Here is an 18,493-nt window from a genome sequence, read left to right as displayed (position 1 = left end):
AGAGAAGTTGCAACTCTATTATTTTTCAGATTCCCTTACTAGCTGGCTTCCTGTTAGGTTCTGATGGTGGAAGGCACTAGAAGAAGATTGTATGGCATCAGATAGGTAACAGTTGCCCTAGAATCAGTGACTTTTTGCATGACAATTGGCTTTACAATTAAGCCATTGAGATTTAGGGATTATTTTACTATTCTAGCATAAACCTAGTCTATCCTAATAAAATATGCAAAAAGAATCTCTGTACTTCATACCAGATACAAAAATAAAACCTAGGTGAATTAAAGATACAGATGAAAAAAATGACTATAATGCTTTTAGAAAAGAATATAAGAAATATCTTTATGATTTTGGGATACAGAAGAACTTCGTAAACAAGACATACAAAGTGTAAATCAAAAAGGAAAAGCCTGATAAACTTGAAACAGAAATTAAGAACTTCTGTTCAAGAAAAGACAGAACTAGGAGTAAAAAGACAAACTAGAAAAAGATATTTCAAAACATGTAACCAACAAAGAGCTTGTGTCCATATTATATTAAAGACTTCTATGAATTAGTAAGAAAAAGACCTGAATACACAAATATGAAATCCAAAGGCTAAAAAAAAGCACACAAGAAAGTGTTCAACGCCATTAATAATCATGTTCAGTTCAGTTCAGTTCAGTTGCTCAGTCGTGTCGGACTCTTTGCCACCCCATGAATGGCAGCACGCCAGGCCTCCCTGTCCATCACCAACTCCCGGAGTTTACTCAAACTCACATCCATCGAGTCGGTGATGCCATCCAGCCATCTCATCCTCTGTCGTCCCCTTTTCCTCCTGCCCCCAATCCCTCCCAGCATCAGAGTCTTTTCCAATGAGTCAACTCTTTGCATGAGGTGGCCAAAGTACTGAAGTTTCAGCTTTAGCATCAAAGATGCTTCCAAAGTCCTTCCAAAGAACACCCAGGACTAATCTCCTTCAGAATGGACTGGTTGGATCTCCTTGCAGTCCAAGGGACTCTCAAGAGTCTTCTCCAACACCACAGTTCAAAAGCATCAATTCTTCGGCGCTCAGCTTTCTTCACAGTCCAACTCTCACATCCATACACGACCACAGGAAAAACCATAGCCTTGACTAGACGGACCTTTGTTGGCAAAGTAATGTCTCTGCTTTTCAATATGCTATCTAGGTTGGTCATAACTTTTCTTCCAAGGAGTAAGCGTCTTTTAATTTCATGGCTGCAATCACCATCTGCAGTGATTTTGGAGCCCAAAAAAATAAAGTCTCCCACCGTTTCCACTGTTTCCCCATCTATTTCCCATGAAGTGATGGGACCAGATGCCATGATCTTCGTTTTCTGAATGTTGAGCTTTAAGCCAACTTTTTCACTCTCCTCTTTCACTTTCATCAAGAAGCTCTTTAGTTCTTCTTCACTTTCTGCCATAAGGGTGGTGTCATCTGCATATCTGAGGCTATTGATATTTCTCCCGGCAATCTTAATTCCAGCCTGTGCTTTTTCCAGCCCAGCGTTTCTCATGATGTACTCTGCATATAAGTTAAATAAGCAGGGTGACAATAAACAGCCTTGACGTACTCCTTTTCCCTTTTGGAACCAGTCTGTTGTTCCATGTCCACTTCTAACTGTTGCTTCCTGACCTGCATATAGGTTTCTCAAGAGGCAGATAGGTAGTCTGGTATTCCCATCTCTTTCAGGATTTTCCACAGTTTATTGTGATCCACACAGTCAAAGGCTTTGGCATAGTCAATAAAGCAGAAATAGATGTTTTTCTGGAACTCTCTTGCGTTTTCCATGATCCAGCGGATGTTGGCAATTTGATCTCTGGTTCCTCTGCCTTTTCTAAAACCAGCTTGAACATCTGGAAGTTCACAGTTCACATATTGCTGAAGCCTGGCTTGGAGAATTTTGAGCATTACTTTACTAGCCTGTGAGATGAGTGCAATTGTGCGGTAGTTTGAGCATTCTTTGGCATTGCCTTTCTTTGGGACTGGAATGAAAACTGACCTTTTCCAGTCCTGTGGCCACTGCTGAGTTTTCCACATTTGCTGGCATATTGAATGCGGCACTTTCACAGTATCATCTTTCAGGATTTGAAATAGCTCAACTGGAATTCCATCACCTCCACTAGCTTTCTTCGTAGTGATGCTTTCTAAGGCCCACTTGACTTCACATTCCAGGATGTCTGGCTCTAGGTGAGTGATCATACCATCGTGATTATCTTGGTCATGAAGATCTTTTTTGTACAGTTCTGTGTATTCTTGCCACCTCTTCTTAATACCTTCTGCTTCTGTTAGGTCCATACCATTTCTGTCCTTTATCAAGCCCATCTTTGCATGAAATGTCCCCTTGGTATCTCTAATTTTCTTGAAGAGATCTCTAGTCTTCCTCATTCTGTTGTTTTCCTCTATGCGCTGCGACTGGCACACAAGCGTGGGTGGCGCTGCGACGGCGCACAAGCACGGCTGAGAGGAGCCACCCCACGTCCGAGGTCAGGGGTGGCAGCCAGAAGGAGCTACCCCCTGCCCAAGGTCAAGGCTGGCGGCAGAGAGGGCCTAGAGGAACTACTCCACGTTCAAGGTCAGGAGGGGCAGCGGTGAGGAGATACCCCTTGTCCAAGGTAAGGCGCAGTGGCTGCACCTTGCTGGAGCAGCCATGAAGAGATACCCCACATCCAAGGTAAGAGAAACCCAAGAAAGACGGTAGGTGTTGCAAGAGGCATCAGAGGGCAGACACACTGAAACCATAATCACAGAAAACCAGTCAATCTAATCACACGAGGACCACAGCCTTGTCTAACTCAATGAAACTAAGCCATGCCCTGTCAGGCCACCCAAGATGGGCAGGTCATGGTGGAGAGATCTGACAGAATGTGGTCCACTGGAGAAGGGAATGGCAAACCACTTCAGTATTCTTGCCTTGAGAACCCCCTGAACAGTATGAAAAGGCAAAATGATAGGATACTGAAAGAGGAACTCCCCAGGTCAGTAGGTGCCCAATATGCTACTGGACATCAGTAGAGAAATAACTCCAAAAAGAATGAAGGGATGGAGCCAAAGCTATAATCATGTTAACATAGATAATACTATACATATAATAAACTAGCTAAAATCCAAGTATATGACAAGACCAGATATTGGAGAAAGTTTGGATAACAGCTCTTACTCCTAGTAGCAATGTGCTCAACCACTCTATAATATATTATACTAGTAAAGTTGAAGACTCATCTACTGAGATTCAGCATTTCCACTTCTAGATATATATTCTACAGAAATGTGTTTATTTGTACCAGAAATCATGTATAAAAATGCAATGACAGCCTTATTCATTAAAGACTGAAACCTGCCTAAATGTCTATCAACAGTGTATCAGTATATTATATAGTATCCTATGATAGATGCTAACAAAAGTGAACTATAAAAATTAACATAAATTACAGCTGCACAACATGAATGAATCCTACAAATAACTATCAAATAAAATAACCCAAACACCTCCCAAGATATACTCTTGATTTCACTACAAAAAGTTCAATATCAGGGAAAGCAAAATAACTACTATTTATGTAGGCATACAGACCTTGATAGTAAAACTACAAACAAAAGCAAAGGCATGACTACCACAGATCACTAGGCAGTGGTTACCACCGAGGTACTGAGGGCAGGTCAGAGATGGGATCAGAGAGGCTCACAGGGGCTCCTGAGGTATAAGTTTGAAAATAATCTCTTCTCTAACCCAGATGGTGACATGGGTGCTCATGCTCACTTTCATAGTCTTTAAACTGTACATCTATGTATCACAAACAATTCTGGGTATATATTTCAAATTTTTAAAGTAAGAAATTTCAAATTATAACAGCATTACAACCATGGGCATACATGATCTCTATGTTCTCTGAGATGCAAGGAGATTGACTCACTCACTTCCCAGAAAGGACATTGATGCTTAGAGGAAAAATAAGTGGGAAACCTTGTCTAGAACCTAACATCAGAGTTTGCCTCTCAAGTATTCATTATCCAGATTCTCTCTGAACAGAGAGGATGCATAGGAAATGGTAAACTTGGTAAAAGCTCCACATCTTAAAATATATATAGTCTAAATAAAGCTCTTCAAGGCTTCTGGCAGGGAGGGACATTTTATTTTTTGGTCAAAGCCACAGTAATAGAAATTTCATAAAAACAAGCATGTAAACAAGATATTAGAACTTTGGTTCACTGAAACATCTCACATCTAAAACATCTGAAGTACAAAAGTAACTTGCTATGTGCCAGACCACCTGACTCTGCTCCAACCCTACCTGAGCAGCCAGAGATAGCACAGGCTGGCCAGAGAGGCTGGGACCAAGGTCACCCAGGACATTCCCCAGTCCACTCTTTACTCCACACAAATATTCATGCCTCCAAAGACCTGCCTGATGGGACTGGAACATGAGGAGGGTCTGCCACATTGAATCTGAAGACAACATGGGTTGTGGGGCCAGGAAGGCAAAGGGCAGAAAAGGATGACAGTCAACTTCTGTTGATTCACACGGCCTCAAGAATTCCTGCCCTCATTTATAGAACCACTTACTGGAGAATGGACAGAAATAAATAGATTAGTCCAGCAGCCAAAATGAATGATGCCTTCATGATGACTCCTACACTGGGCCTGGGAGTCAGAAATGAGTAAGACTTGGTTTTGGGCATCAAGTTGCTTATGAACTGGTGAGGGAAAGATATAACTGTATAAAAGTCTGTCAGTAGCACAAGACATATGTGTGTAGGCTGCTACAGAAATAGAGCTAAAGAGCATCTAACCATGTTCAGGAAGAGGAAACCCTAGAGCTGGGACAGAAAGCTGAATAGGAATTACTCAGGGAATAAAATGGACAGAGCAAGTGGTTCCTTATACCAAGGGGGGTCTGGGAAGTGGAAACAGGATGAGAAAGAGAGCAGGCATGATCCATGCTGGTGTGTGTCAAGGACCCCAACAAGCTTGATATTGCTGGGATGTGGAGGGTGGAAATTGAGAGAGAGGAGATGAAGCTGGAGGTTAAGACTGTGGAAGGCCTAGACGCCAACCTCAGGGGCTCTGGCAAGTGGACCAATCTTAGGAAGCACAGTTGGTGTTAGCATAGTCTATTACTTAAAGCTGTGCCTTAAAGGCTCATGAATCATGATTTCATTTCTCAATATAGATGCATTCATAATGAATTCTAAAAATTGATTTTAATGCATTAATGAAGTCATAATACTTTAAAATATAATTTATAATACTTAATATTTAAAGCAATACATATACGTTTTTGGAAAAGTCAAACTGTTCCACAAGAATTACAGTGTTACACAGCAATCTCCTTATCTACTTATCCCTTCTCACCACCAATTCCCACTTCCAGAGGACATTCAACTCCTTTAGCTGTTTCTTCTGATATTTATCTTTAGTTTTCTAAATAACATACTTGCAGTGCTATTTCTTTCAATTTTAGATCTTATATGTTGATAAGTCTACCATGGAAGATGGAGATTTGGAAGTTTTTTACACTACTCTTCAAATACCAATTTCACACTCCTAATCTCCCAATACAGTTAAATTACAAGTTGAGTTAAATTTAGTGTTCACATTATTATGTCATTTATGTAAATACTGCTCATACCTAAGCCATCTAATAAATAAAACAGGTGATTCTTGAACCACACAGGTCCATTTATATGTGGATTTTTTTAAAACAGTTTAAATACTATAGTACTATACAACCCCACAGTCAGTTGAATCCACTAATGTAGAATCACAGATATGAAGGAATCATGTACACAGAGGACCAACTATAAATTATATGCAGATTTCAAACTGTGCTGAGGGTCAGTACTCCTAATCCCCACTTTCTTCAATGCTCAACTATACTTCTATTTCCTTTCTTGTACAACTTTTTCTTTTTCCTGAGGTCAGCAATTGTCTCATTTTCTTTTTAATTTGCTTAATTTTCCATGAACCTATCATTACTTATCCCCATAATTCTCTAAGAGGGCTATAAATTCTTCTCTTTGTGATCACTTCCTGTCACAACCTGCTTCGAGCCTCTCCACTGCTCACCACAGCTGCTTCCAGAACAAAGCTCAAATTTCAGCCTCCATGGTTTGGTCCCAGTCTTGACCTTCATCTCTTGACCCCTGTGCTAAGGCCTCTTTTCATGCAAGAGACAAAGGCAGCCTGTCTCCACACCTACAATGCTGCTTTTAGCCTGAGCCTTGATCCATATGGGCTTTGCTTGCTTGAGACCCCTTTCCCCATCTCTGATTCCAGTTCTCCCTGACTGCAATCTCAGAACCCTTGCCAGAGCCCATTCCTCTTGACAGCCATATTCAAGAAGTCTCCACAAGCTTCCCATAGTATTCTGAGAATGTTCAAGGGAAACTCAAATCAATTGTTTTAATATTCTCAACAAACTAAGTGGGTAGAGAGCTACATGCTGAAAGAAGGCTCTAAAGTAGTTAGTGTAGAAAATTCTATACAAGGAAATTGTCTTGCCTTCATAAGAACATGGCAGCTGTTCATTCCCAGCACAGAGTCTAAGATTGACCACCAAAACCTAGTATGAGGTCACAATGGCTAACCTCACATCTTGTATCACTCACCCCACTTGCAGCCCACAAGCACAGGACAGGCAGCATGTTTTGTTAGGTGGTTGCCTTTCCCACTCCGCAGAAGGTTATACCAGAATATGGCTGTCCCCTGGAAAGAGAGGGCTTATCAGAACATATACTGTTGCTGGTTTTGAAGGAACAAATCAGAAACAGTCCTTGGAAGACACAAATTTTGAACCCCAAAAGAGATGCCACTTGTGGTAAGTACATGACTTATTTTTATTCAGAGAAAGTCGTCAGCTACCTATATAGCCACCACTCCAGTTTCACATGGTCTCTGGGACCTGACCATGGAGTACTTCTGAAACTCCAATCTGAAAGGAAACACTCTCACCAAAGTATAAGGGCACAGAGCTCTAGGACTCCACGGGCATTATGCAGGCAGTACCCACCCCTTATGATGTGGTGAACATCTGGAAACCCACCCTTCCTTGAAGGATCTCCTATACCTTTTCCCAAAGTAGGGGCCAAAAGATTGTAGTCCAGGTAGAAAGTTAGTTCCTGACACCACCACAGTCACAGTAAAGCAAGCTAAGGAATGAAGCAGGGAAATGAACAAGTCCTGTGCCCTGAAGCAACCAGTGACCTACAAAGAACAGAAATTACCTTCTTGGGTGAAATCATAGCCCCCAGGTATGGGATGACAGTGGCACCACCAGCTTCTACATCACTCATCTGTGAAAACAAAGCATAGTAGTTGGCCCTTCTCACTCAAGGCTCTTAGACTCTATATCCTGCTTGATTTGGGAAGGATCCAGAACACAACAAGCTGTTCTTTTTTCCCTATCACCCATGGTCAGGTCTCAGTAAAGATCAAATTGGGCAAACATTTCTGGTACTGTTCTCTTTCGAGAAAGGGGAACTGTTTCATAGAGCAACAAGTTTGTTTCTGTTAACACTTTCTGTGTGGGTCTTTTACCCAGTCCTGACTCCTCTATTTCTTGAACTACTCAACCAGTCAAAGGTACTCATTCTTTTCTCTGCAAGAATTCATAAGCACCTGCTACACAGTAAAAAAAAATTTTCCAACTCTGGAACAGTGATTAAAAAAAAAAATAGGTGTATACATTCCCAGCCTCACAGTTGGAGCTCCCAGTTATGTACTGTGGTTCTCAACTTTGCTTCTGCCTGACACATCCCAATGAGTCAACTCTTCCCATGAGGTGGCCAAAGTACTGGAGTTTCAGCTTCAGCATCAGTCCTTCCAATGAACACCCAGGACTGATCTCCTTTAGGATGGACTGGTTGGATCTCCTTGCAGTCCAAGGGACTCTAAAGAGTCTTCTCCAACACCACAGTTCAAAAGCATCAATTCTTCAGCGCTCAGCTTTCTTCACAGTCCAACTCTCACATCCATACATGACCACTGGAAAAACCATAGCCTTGACTAGATGGACCTTTGTTGGCAAAGTGATATCTCTGCTTTTCAATATACTATCTAGGTTGGTCATAATTTCCCTTCCAAGGAGTGTGTTTTAATTTTATGGCTGCAATCACCATCTGCAGTGATTTTGGAGCCCAAAAAAATAAAGTCTGACACTGTTTCCACTGTTTCCCCATCTATTTCCCATGAAGTGATGGGACCAGATGCTATGATCTTAGTTTTCTGAATGTTGAACTTTAAGGCCACTTTTTCACTCTCCTCTTTCACTTTCATCAAGAGGCTTTTTAGTTCCTTTTCACTTTCTGCCATAAGGGTGGTGTCATCTGCATATCTGAGGTTATTGATATTTCTCCCGGCAATCTTGATTCTAGCTTGTGCTTCTTCCAGCCCAGCGTTTCTCATGATGTACTCTGCATATAAGTTAAATAAACAGGGTGACAATATACAGCCTTGACGTACTCCTTTTCCTTTTTGGAACCAGTCTGTTGTTCCATGTCCATTTCTAACTGTTGCTTCCTGACCTGCATATAGGTTTCTCAAGAGGCAGGTCAGGTGGTCTGGTATTCCCATCTTTCAGGATTGTCCACAGTTTATTGCGATCCACACAGTCAAAGGCTTTGGCATAGTCAGTAAAGCAGAAATAGATGTTTTTCTGGAACAAGGGATTGGGGGCAGGAAGAGAAGGGGATGACAGAGGATGAGATGACTGGATGGCATCACCGACTCGATGGACATGAGTTTGAGTGAACTCCAGGAGTTGGTGATGGACAGGGAGGCCTGGTGTGCTGTGATTTATGGGGTCGCAAAGAGTCGGACACGACCGAGCGACTGAACTGAACTGACACATCCCATCGGTCAAGAAGGGCTGACTACAGTAGCCATTCACTTGGAAGGGGTCATGAGAGAAAGATGAGGCCAGAGATCAATATTGGGAGTCTCTGATGTCTATCAGTCACGTCTACTGGTGTCTGATCTCGAAAGGAGTCAGTGGCAGAGTTCAAGTGGAACATACTTAAACCAGAGCTCACTCCATACTTCTCAGCCAGCTAATCCAGCCCTTTACTTATTTAAAATGGAAGCACAGTTGTGAAAAGTCACTCAGTTGTGTCCAACTCTTTGTGACCTCATGGATTATACAGTGCATGGACTTCTCCAGGCCAGAATACTAGAGTGGGTAGCCTTTTCCTTCTCTAGGGGATCTTCCCAACCCAGGGAAAGAACCCAGGTCTCCCACCTTGCAGGCGGATTCTTTACCAGCTGAGCCACAAGGTTGTATAATATTTAAGTTACAGGTGTTCAACAGAGTGATTCACCATTTTTAAAGGTTATACTCCATTTATCAGATCAGATCAGATCAGTCGCTCAGTCATGTCCGACCCTTTGCGACCCCATGAATCGCAGCACGCCAGGCCTCCCTGTCCATCACCAATTCCCGGAGTTCACTCAGACTCATATCCATCGAGTCAGTGATGCCATCCATCCATCTCATCCTCTGTCGTCCCCTTCTCCTCTTGCCCCCAATCCCTCCCAGCATCAGGGTCTTTGGCAGTGAGTCAACTCTTCGCATGAGGTGGCCAAAGTACTGGAGTTAAAGCTTTAGTATCATTCCTTCCAAAGAAATCCCAGGGCCGATCTCCTTCAGAATGGACTGGTTGGATCTCCTTGCAGTCCAAGGGACTCTCAAGAGTCTTCTCCAACACTACAGTTCAAAAGCATCAATATTTCGGCGCTCAGCCTTCTTCACAGTCATATTATAAAATGCTGGCTATATTCCATATGTTGTAACACTTATCCCTGTAGCTTATTATATACCTAATAGCTTGTACCTCTTAATCCCTTACCCCTTTTCCCCTCTTCCCTTCCCTTTCCCCACTGGTAATCACAAGTTTGCTCTCTATATCTCTAAGTTTGCTTCTTTTCTGTCACATTGACTAGCTTATTTTTTTAGATTCCATATGTAAGTGATATCATACAGTGTTTGTCTTTGTCTGACTTATTTCACTTAGCATACTGTCCTCCAAGTTCATCCATATTGCTACAAATGGCAAAATTCTGTTCTTTTTTGAGTCTGAGTAGTAGTTTATTGTACATATATACCACATCTTCTTTATCTGTTCATCTGTTTGGGAATTTAGGTTGCTTCCATACCTTGGCAATTGTAAATAATGTTTCTATAAACTATGAACCAGGGTGTATGTATCTTTTTGAATTAGCATTTTTGCTTTTTTCAGATATATACTCAAAAGTGGAATTGCTGAGTCACAAAGGAAATAAGTCATTAAAAAAATAATGATTTTCAGACATCTCCATTCTGTTTTCCTTTTATTTATTTATTTATTTTTTATTTTTAAACTTTACAAAATTGTATTAGTTTTGCCAAATATCAAAATGAATCCGCCTCAGGTATACATGTGTTCCCCATCCTGAACCCTCCTCCCTCCTCCCTTCCCATACCATCCCTCTGGGTGGTCCCAGTGCACCAGCCCCAAGCATCCAGTATCGTGCATTGAACCTGGACTGGCAACTCATTTCATACATGATATTTTACATGTTTCAATGCCATTCTCCCAAATCTTCCCACCCTCTCCCTCTCCCACAGAGTCCATAAGACTGTTCTATACATCAGTGTCTCTTTTGCTGTCTCGTACACAGGGTTATTGTTACCATCTTTCTAAATTCCATATATATGCGTTAGTATACTGTATTGGTGTTTTTCTTTCTGGCTTACTTCACTCTGTATAATAGGCTCCAGTTTCATCCACCTCATTAGAACTGATTCAAATGTATTCTTTTTAATGGCCGAGTAATACTCCATTGTGTATATGTACCACAGCTTTCTTATCCATTCATCTGCTGATGGACATCTAGGTTGCTTCCATGTCCTGGCTGTTATAAACAGTGCTGCGATGAACATTGGGGTACACGTGTCTCTTTCCCTTCTGGTTTCCTCAGTGTGTATGCCCAGCAGTGGGATTGCTGGATCATAAGGCAGTTCTATTTCCAGTTTTTTAAGGAATCTCCACACTGTTCTCCATAGTGGCTGTACTAGTTTGCATTCCCACCAACAGTGTAAGAGGGTTCCCTTTCCTCCACACCCTCTCCAGCATTTATTACTTGTAGACTTTTGGATTGCAGCCCTTCTGACTGGTGTGAAATGGTACCTCATAGTGGTTTTGATTTGCATTTTTCTGATAATGAGTGATGTTGAGCATCTTTTCATGTGTTTGTTAGCCATCTGTATGTCTTCTTTGGAGAAATGTCTGTTTAGTTCTTTGGCCCATTTTTTGATTGGGTCATTTATTTTTCTGGAGTTGAGCTGTAGGAGTTGCTTGTATATTCTTGAGATTAGTTGTTTGTCAGTTGCTTCATTTGCTATTATCTTCTCCCATTCTGAAGGCTGTCTTTTCACCTTGCTAATAGTTTCCTTTGATGTGCAGAAGCTTTTAAGTTTAATTAGGTCCCATTTGTTTATTTTTGTTTTTATTTCCAATATTTCTGGGAGGTGGGTCATAGAGGATCCTGCTGTGATGTATGTCAGAAAGTGTTTTGCCTATGTTCTCCTCTAGGAGTTTTATAGTTTCTGGTCTTACGTTGAGATCTTTAATCCATTTTGAGTTTATTTTTGTGTATGGTGTTAGAAAGTGTTCTAGTTTCATTCTTTTACAAGTGGTTGACCAGATTTCCCAGCACCACTTGTTAAAGAGATTGTCTTTAATCCATTGTATATTCTTGCCTCCTTTGTCAAAGATAAGGTGTCCATATGTGTGTGGATTTATCTCTGGGCTTTCTATTTTGTTCCATTGATCTATATTCCTGTCTTTGTGCCAGTACCATACTGTCTTGATAACTGCGGCTTTGTAGTAGAGCCTGAAGTTAGGTAGGTTGATTCCTCCAGTTCCATTCTTCTTTCTCAAGATCGCCAAAGGCTGTGAAAAGAGACAAAGAAGGTCACTACATAATGATCAAAGGATCAATCCAAGAAGAAGATATAACAATTATAAATATATATGCACCCAACACGGGAGCACCGCAGTATGTAAGACAAATGCTAACAAGTATGAAAGGAGAAATTAACAATAACACAATAATAGTGGGAGACTTTAATACCCCACTCACACCTATGGATAGCTCAACTAAACAGAAAATTAACAAGGAAATACAAACTTTAAACGATACAATAGACCAGTTAGACCTAACTGATATCTATAGGACATTTCATCCCAAAACAATGAATTTCACCTTTTTCTCAAGTGCACATGGAACCTTCTCCAGGATAGATCACATCCTGGGCCATAAAGCTAGCCTTGGTAAATTCAAAAAAATTGAAATCATTCCAAGCATCTTTTCTGACCACAATGCAGTAAGATTAGATCTCAATTACAGGAGAAAAACTATTAAAAATTCCAACATATGGAGGCTGAACAACATGCTGCTGAATAACCAACAAATCACAGAAGAAATCAAAAAAGAAATCAAAATTTGCATAGAAACGAATGAAAATGAAAACACAACAACCCAAAACCTATGGGACACTGTAAAAGTAGCCCTAAGGGGAAAGTTCATAGCAATACAGGCATACCTCAAGAAACAAGAAAAAAGTCAAATAAATAACCTAACTCTACACCTAAAGCAACTAATAAAAGGAAGAAATGAAGAACCCCAGGGTTAGTAGAAGGAAAAAAATCTTAAAAATTAGGGCAGAAATAAATGCAAAAGAAACAAAAGAGACCACAGCAAAAATCAACAAAGCCAAAAGCTGGTTCTTTGAAAGGATAAATAAAACTGACAAACCATTAGCCAGACTCATCAAGAAACAAAGGGAGAAAAATCAAATCAATAAAATCAGAAATGAAAATGGAGAGATCACAACAAACAACACAGAAATACAAAGGATCATAAGAGACTACTATCAACAATTATATGCCAATAAAATGGACAATGTGGAAGAAATGGACAAATTCTTAGAAAAGTACAACTTTCCAAAACTGGACCAGGAAGAAATAGAAAATCTTAACAGACCCATCACAAGCACGGAAATTGAAACTGTAATCAAAAATCTTCCAGCAAACAAAAGCCCAGGTCCAGATGGCTTCACAGCTGAATTCTACCAAAAATTTAGAGAAGAGCTAACACCTATCCTGCTCAAACTCTTCCAGAAAATTGCAGAGGAAGGTAAACTTCCAAACTCATTCTATGAGCCCACCATCACCCTAATACCAAAACCTGACAAAGATCCCACAAAAAAAGAAAACTACAGGCCAATATCACTGATGAACATAGATGCAAAAATCCTTAACAAAATTCTAGCAATCAGAATCCAACAACACATTAAAAAGATCATACACCATGACCAAGTGGGCTTTATCCCAGGGATGCAAGGATTCTTCAGTATCCGCAAATCAATCAATGTAATACACCACATTAACAAATTGAAAAATAAAAACCATATGATTATCTCAATAGATGCAGAGAAAGCCTTTGACAAAATTCAACATCCATTTATGATAAAAACTCTCCAGAAAGCAGGAATAGAAGGAACATACCTCAACATAATAAAAACTATATATGACAAACCCACAGCAAACATTATCCTCAATGGTGAAAAATTGAAAGCATTTCCTCTAAAGTCAGGAACAAGACAAGGGTGCCCACTTGCACCATTACTATTCAACATAGTTTTGGAAGTTTTGGCCACAGCAATCAGAGCAGAAAAAGAAATAAAAGGAATCCAAATTGGAAAAGAAGAAGTAAAGCTCTCACTATTTGCAGATGACATGATCCTCTACATAGAAAACCCTAAAGACTCCACCAGAAAATTACTAGAACTAATCAATGACTATAGTAAAGTTGCAGGATATAAAATCAACACACAGAAATCCCTTGCATTCCTATACACTAATAATGAGAAAACAGAAAGAGAAATTAAGGAAACAATTCCATTCACCATTGCAACGGAAAGAATAAAATACTTAGGAATATATTTACCTAAAGAAACTAAAGACCTATATATAGAAAACTATAAAACACTGGTGAAAGAAACTAAAGAGGACACTAATAGATGGAGAAATATACCATGTTCATGGATTGGAAGAATCAATATAGTGAAAATGAGTATACTGCCCAAAGCAATTTATAGATTCAATGCAATCCCTATCAAGCTACCAACAGTATTCTTCACAGAGCTAGAACAAATAATTTCACAATTTGTATGGAAATACAAAAAACCTTGAATATCCATTCTGTTTTCCATAGTGGCTGCAACAATTTATATTCATACCAACAGCAGGAGGTTCCCTTTTCTCCATATCCTTGCCAACATGTGCTATTTGTGTTCTTATTGATGATGGCTGTTCTAACAGGTGTGAGATACTATCTCACTGTGGTTTTGTTTTGCATTTCCCTGAGGATTAGTCACACTGAGCATTTTTTCACGTGCCTGCTAGCCATCTTCATTTCCTCTTTGGAAAAATGTCTATTCAGTTCTTCTGCCCACTTTAAAAATATAGAACAGTCTTATGGACTCTGTGGGAGAGGGAGAGGGTGGGAAGATTTGGGAGAATGGCATTGAAACATGTAAAATATCATGTATGAAATGAGTTGCCAGTCCAGGTTCGATGCACGATACTGGATGCTTGGGGCTGGTGCACTGGGACGACCCAGAGGGATGGAATGGGGAGGGAGGAGGGAGGAGGGTTCAGGATGGGGAACACATGTAAACCTGTGGCGGATTCATTTTGATATTTGGCAAATCTAATACAGTTATGTAAAGTTTAAAAATAAAATAAAATTAAAAAAAAAAATTTATTTAAACTGGAGGCTAATTACTTTTCAATAATGTGGTGGTTTTTGCCATACATGGACATGAATCAGCCACAGGTGTATGTGTGTCCCCCATCCCGAACCCCTCCTCTCACCTCCCTTCTCATTCCATCCCTCTGGGTTGTGCCAGTGCACCAGCTTTGAGTGCCCTGTTTCATGTATCGAATGTGGACTGGTCATCTATTTCACATATGGTAATATACAGATTCCAATGCTATTCTCTCAAATCATCCCACCCTTGCCTTCTCCCACAGAATCCAAAAAGTCTTTTATATATATCTGTGTCTCTTTTGCTGTCTAGTGTATAGGGTTGTCATTACCGTCTTTCTTAATTCCATATATATGTGTTAATATATTGTATTGGTGTTCTTCTTTCTGACTTATTTCATTCTGTATAATAGGCTCCAGTTTCATCTACCTTATTAGAACTGATTCAAATGTGTTATTTTTAATAGCTGAGTCATATTCCATTGTGTATATGTACCACAGCTTTCTTATCCATTTGTCTGCCGATGGACATCTAGGTTGCTTCCATGTCCTGGCTATTGTAAACAGTGCTGTGATGAACATTGCAGTACACATGTCTCTTTCAATTCTGGTTTCCTTGGTGTGTATGCCCAACAGTGGGATTGCCGGGTCGTATGGCAGTTCTATTTCCAGTTTTTTAAGGAATCTCCACACTGTTCTCCATAGTGGCTGTACTAGTTTGCATTCACACCAACAGTGAAAGAGGCTTCCCCTTTCTCCACACCCTCTCCAGCATTCACTGTTTGTAGACTTTTTGATAGCAGCCATTCTGACTGGTGTGAGATGGTACTTCATTGTGGTTTTGATTTGCATTTCTCTGATAATGAGTGATACTGAGCATCTTGTCATGTGTTTGTTAGCCACCTGTATGTCTTCTTTGGAGAAATGTCTGTTGAGTCCTTTGGCACATTTTTTGATTGGCTCATTTACTTTTCTGGTATTGAGCTGCATGAGCTGCTTGTATATTTTTGAGATTTCAGTTGCTTCATTTGTTATTATCTTCTCCCATTCTGAAGGCTGTCTTTTCACCTTTCTTATAGTTTCCTTCGTTGTGCAAAAGCTTTTAATTATGTCCCACTGGTTTATTTTTGCTTTTAGTTCCATTACTCTGGGAGGTGGGTCATAGAGGATCCTGCTGTGATTTATGTCAGAGAGTGTTCTGCCTATGTTTTCCTCTAGGAGTTTTATAGTTTCTGGTCTTACATTTAGATCTTTAATCCATTTTGACTTTATGTTTGTGTATAGTGTTAGAAAGTGTTCTAATTTCATTCTTTTACAGGTGGTTGACCAGTTTTCCCAGCACCACTTGTTAAAGAGATTTTTTCTCCATTGTACATTTTTGCCTCCTTTGTCAAAGATAAGGTGTCCACAGGTGTGTGAATTTATCTCTGGGCTTTCTATTTTGTTCCACTGACCTATATTTCTGTCTTTCTGCCAGTACCATACTGTCTTGATGACCACAGCTTCGTAGTATAGTCTGAAGTCAGGCAGGTTGATTCCTCCAGTTCCATTCTTCTTTCTCAAGATTTCTTTGGCTATTCGAGGTTTTTGTATTTCCATACAAATTGTGAAATTATTTGTACTCAGTTCTGTGGAAAATGCCATTGGTAGCTAGATAGGGATTGCATTGAATCTATAGATTGCTTTGGGTAGTATACTCATTTTCACTATATTGATTCTTCCGATTCATGAACATGGTATATTTTTCCATCTATTTGTGTCATCTTTGATTTCTTTCATCAGTGTTTTATAGTTTTCTATATATAGGTCTTTTGTTTCTTTACCATTTATTCCTAAGTATTTTATTCTTTTCATCACAATGGTGAATGAGATTGTTTCCTAAATTTCTCTGTTTTCTCATTGTTAGTGTATAGCAATGCAAGGGATTTATGTGTGTTAATTTTATATCCTGCAACTTTACCACATTCATTGATTAGCTCTAGTAATTTTCTGGTGGTGTCTTTAGGGTTTTCTATGTACAGGATCATGTCATCTGCAAATAGTGATAGTTTTATGTCTTCTTTCCCAGTCTGGATTCTTTTTATTTCTTTTTCTTCTCTGATGGCTGTGGCTAAAACTTCCAAAACCATGTTGAATAGCAATGGTGAGAGTAGGCACCTTTGTCTTGTTCCTTTAGGGGAAATGCTTTCATTTTTCACCATTGAGGATAATGTTTGCTGTGGGTTTATCATATATGGCTTCTATTATGTTGAGGTATATTCCTTCTGTGCCTGCTTTCCAGTGAGTTTTCATAAGTGGGTGTTGAATTTTGTCAAAGGCTTTCTCTGCATCTATTGAGATAATCACATGGTTTTTATCCTTTGTTAATGTGGTGTATCACAATGACTGGTTTGCAAATATTGAAGAATCCTTGCATCTCTGGAATAAAGCCCACTTGGTCATGATGTATGATCTCTTTAATATGTTGTTGGATTCTGTTTGCTAGAATTTTGTTGAGGATTTTTGCATCTATGTTCATCAGTAATATTGGCCTGTAGTTTTCTTTTTTTGTGGTATCTTTGTCTGTGGCATTTTTGGTATTAGGGTGATGGTGGCCTCATAGAATGAGTTTGGGAATTTACCTTCCTCTGCAATTTTCTGGAAGGGTTTGAGTGGGATAGGTGTCAGCTCTTCTCTAAATTTTTGGTAAAATTTACCTGTGATGCTATCTGAACCTAGGCTTTTGTTTGTTGGAAGATTTTTGATTATAGTTTCAATTTCCATGCTTGTGATAGGTCTGTTAAGATTTTTTATTTCTTCCTGGTTCATTTTTGGAAGTTATACTTAAGAATTAGCCCATTTCTTCCAAGTTGTCCATTTTATTGACATAAAATAGTTCCTGATAGTAGTCTCTTATGAGCCTTTTTACTTCTGTGTTGTCTGTTGTGATTTCTCCAGTTTCATTTCCAATTTTGTTGATTTGATTCTTCTCCCTCTTTTTCTTGCTGAGTCTGGGTAATAGTTTGTCTATTTATCTTCTCAAAGAACCAGCTTTTAGTTTAGTTGATTTTTGCTATAGTCTCCTTTGTTTCTTTTTCATTTATTTCTGCTCTAATTTTAATGATTTCTTTCCTTCTACAAACTCTGAGTTTCTTCATTTCTTCTTTGTCTAGTTGCTTTAAGTGTAAAATTAAGGTTATTTATGTGATTTTGCTGTTGTTTCTTGAGGTAAGCTTGTATTGCTATGAACCTTCCCCTTAGCACTACTTTTACTGAATCCCATAGGTTTTGGGTTGTCATGTTTTCATTTTCATTTGTTGCTATGCCTGTTTTGATTTCCTTTTTTATTTCTTCCATTATTTGTTTTTTATTCAGAAGCATGTTGTTTAACCTCCATATGTTTATATTTTTAATAGCTTTTTTTCCCTGTAATTGACATCTGATCTTACTGCATTGTGGTCAGAAAAGATGCTTGGAATGATTTCAACTTTTTTGAATTTATCTAGGCTAGATTTATGGCCCAGGATGTGATCTATCCTGGAGAATGTTCCATGTGCACTTGAGAAAAAGGTGAAATTCATTGTTTGGGGGTGAAATATCCTATAAATATCAATTAGGTCTAACTGGTCCACTCTATCATTTAAAGTTTTGTGTTTCCTTGCTAATTATCTGTTTGGTTGATCTATCCATAGGTGTGAGTGGGGCAT

At 39.4% G+C, this 18,493-nt stretch overlaps 1 protein-coding gene across 6 annotated transcripts in view; it reads right to left on the bottom strand.

Moving 5' to 3' along the window:
- LOC129628556 (prolyl 4-hydroxylase subunit alpha-2-like) overlaps nucleotides 1-18,493 on the bottom strand; it is a 162,900-nt gene that overhangs the window by 48,596 nt on the left and 95,811 nt on the right. For 2 of the 6 annotated variants that reach the window (XM_055548028.1, XM_055548023.1), the window contains exons 10-11: nucleotides 7,223-7,291; nucleotides 6,608-6,704 (exon numbers count right to left, since the gene is read on the bottom strand). In XM_055548028.1, the coding sequence (XP_055404003.1) occupies nucleotides 6,608-6,704; nucleotides 7,223-7,291 (166 nt within the window). Of the gene's footprint in view, nucleotides 1-6,607; nucleotides 6,705-7,222; nucleotides 7,292-11,319; nucleotides 11,927-18,493 lie in introns of those variants that run through there. The other 4 variants (XM_055548035.1, XM_055548040.1, XR_008702831.1 and 1 more) reach the window with 3 other exon arrangements.

This window comes from Bubalus kerabau, chromosome 1 (genome assembly GCF_029407905.1).
Source record: "Bubalus kerabau isolate K-KA32 ecotype Philippines breed swamp buffalo chromosome 1, PCC_UOA_SB_1v2, whole genome shotgun sequence".
Lineage (NCBI taxonomy): Eukaryota > Metazoa > Chordata > Mammalia > Artiodactyla > Bovidae > Bubalus > Bubalus kerabau.
The sequence above is the reverse complement of the archived record's forward strand: the minus strand, read 5'-3'. Positions and strand labels throughout refer to the sequence as shown.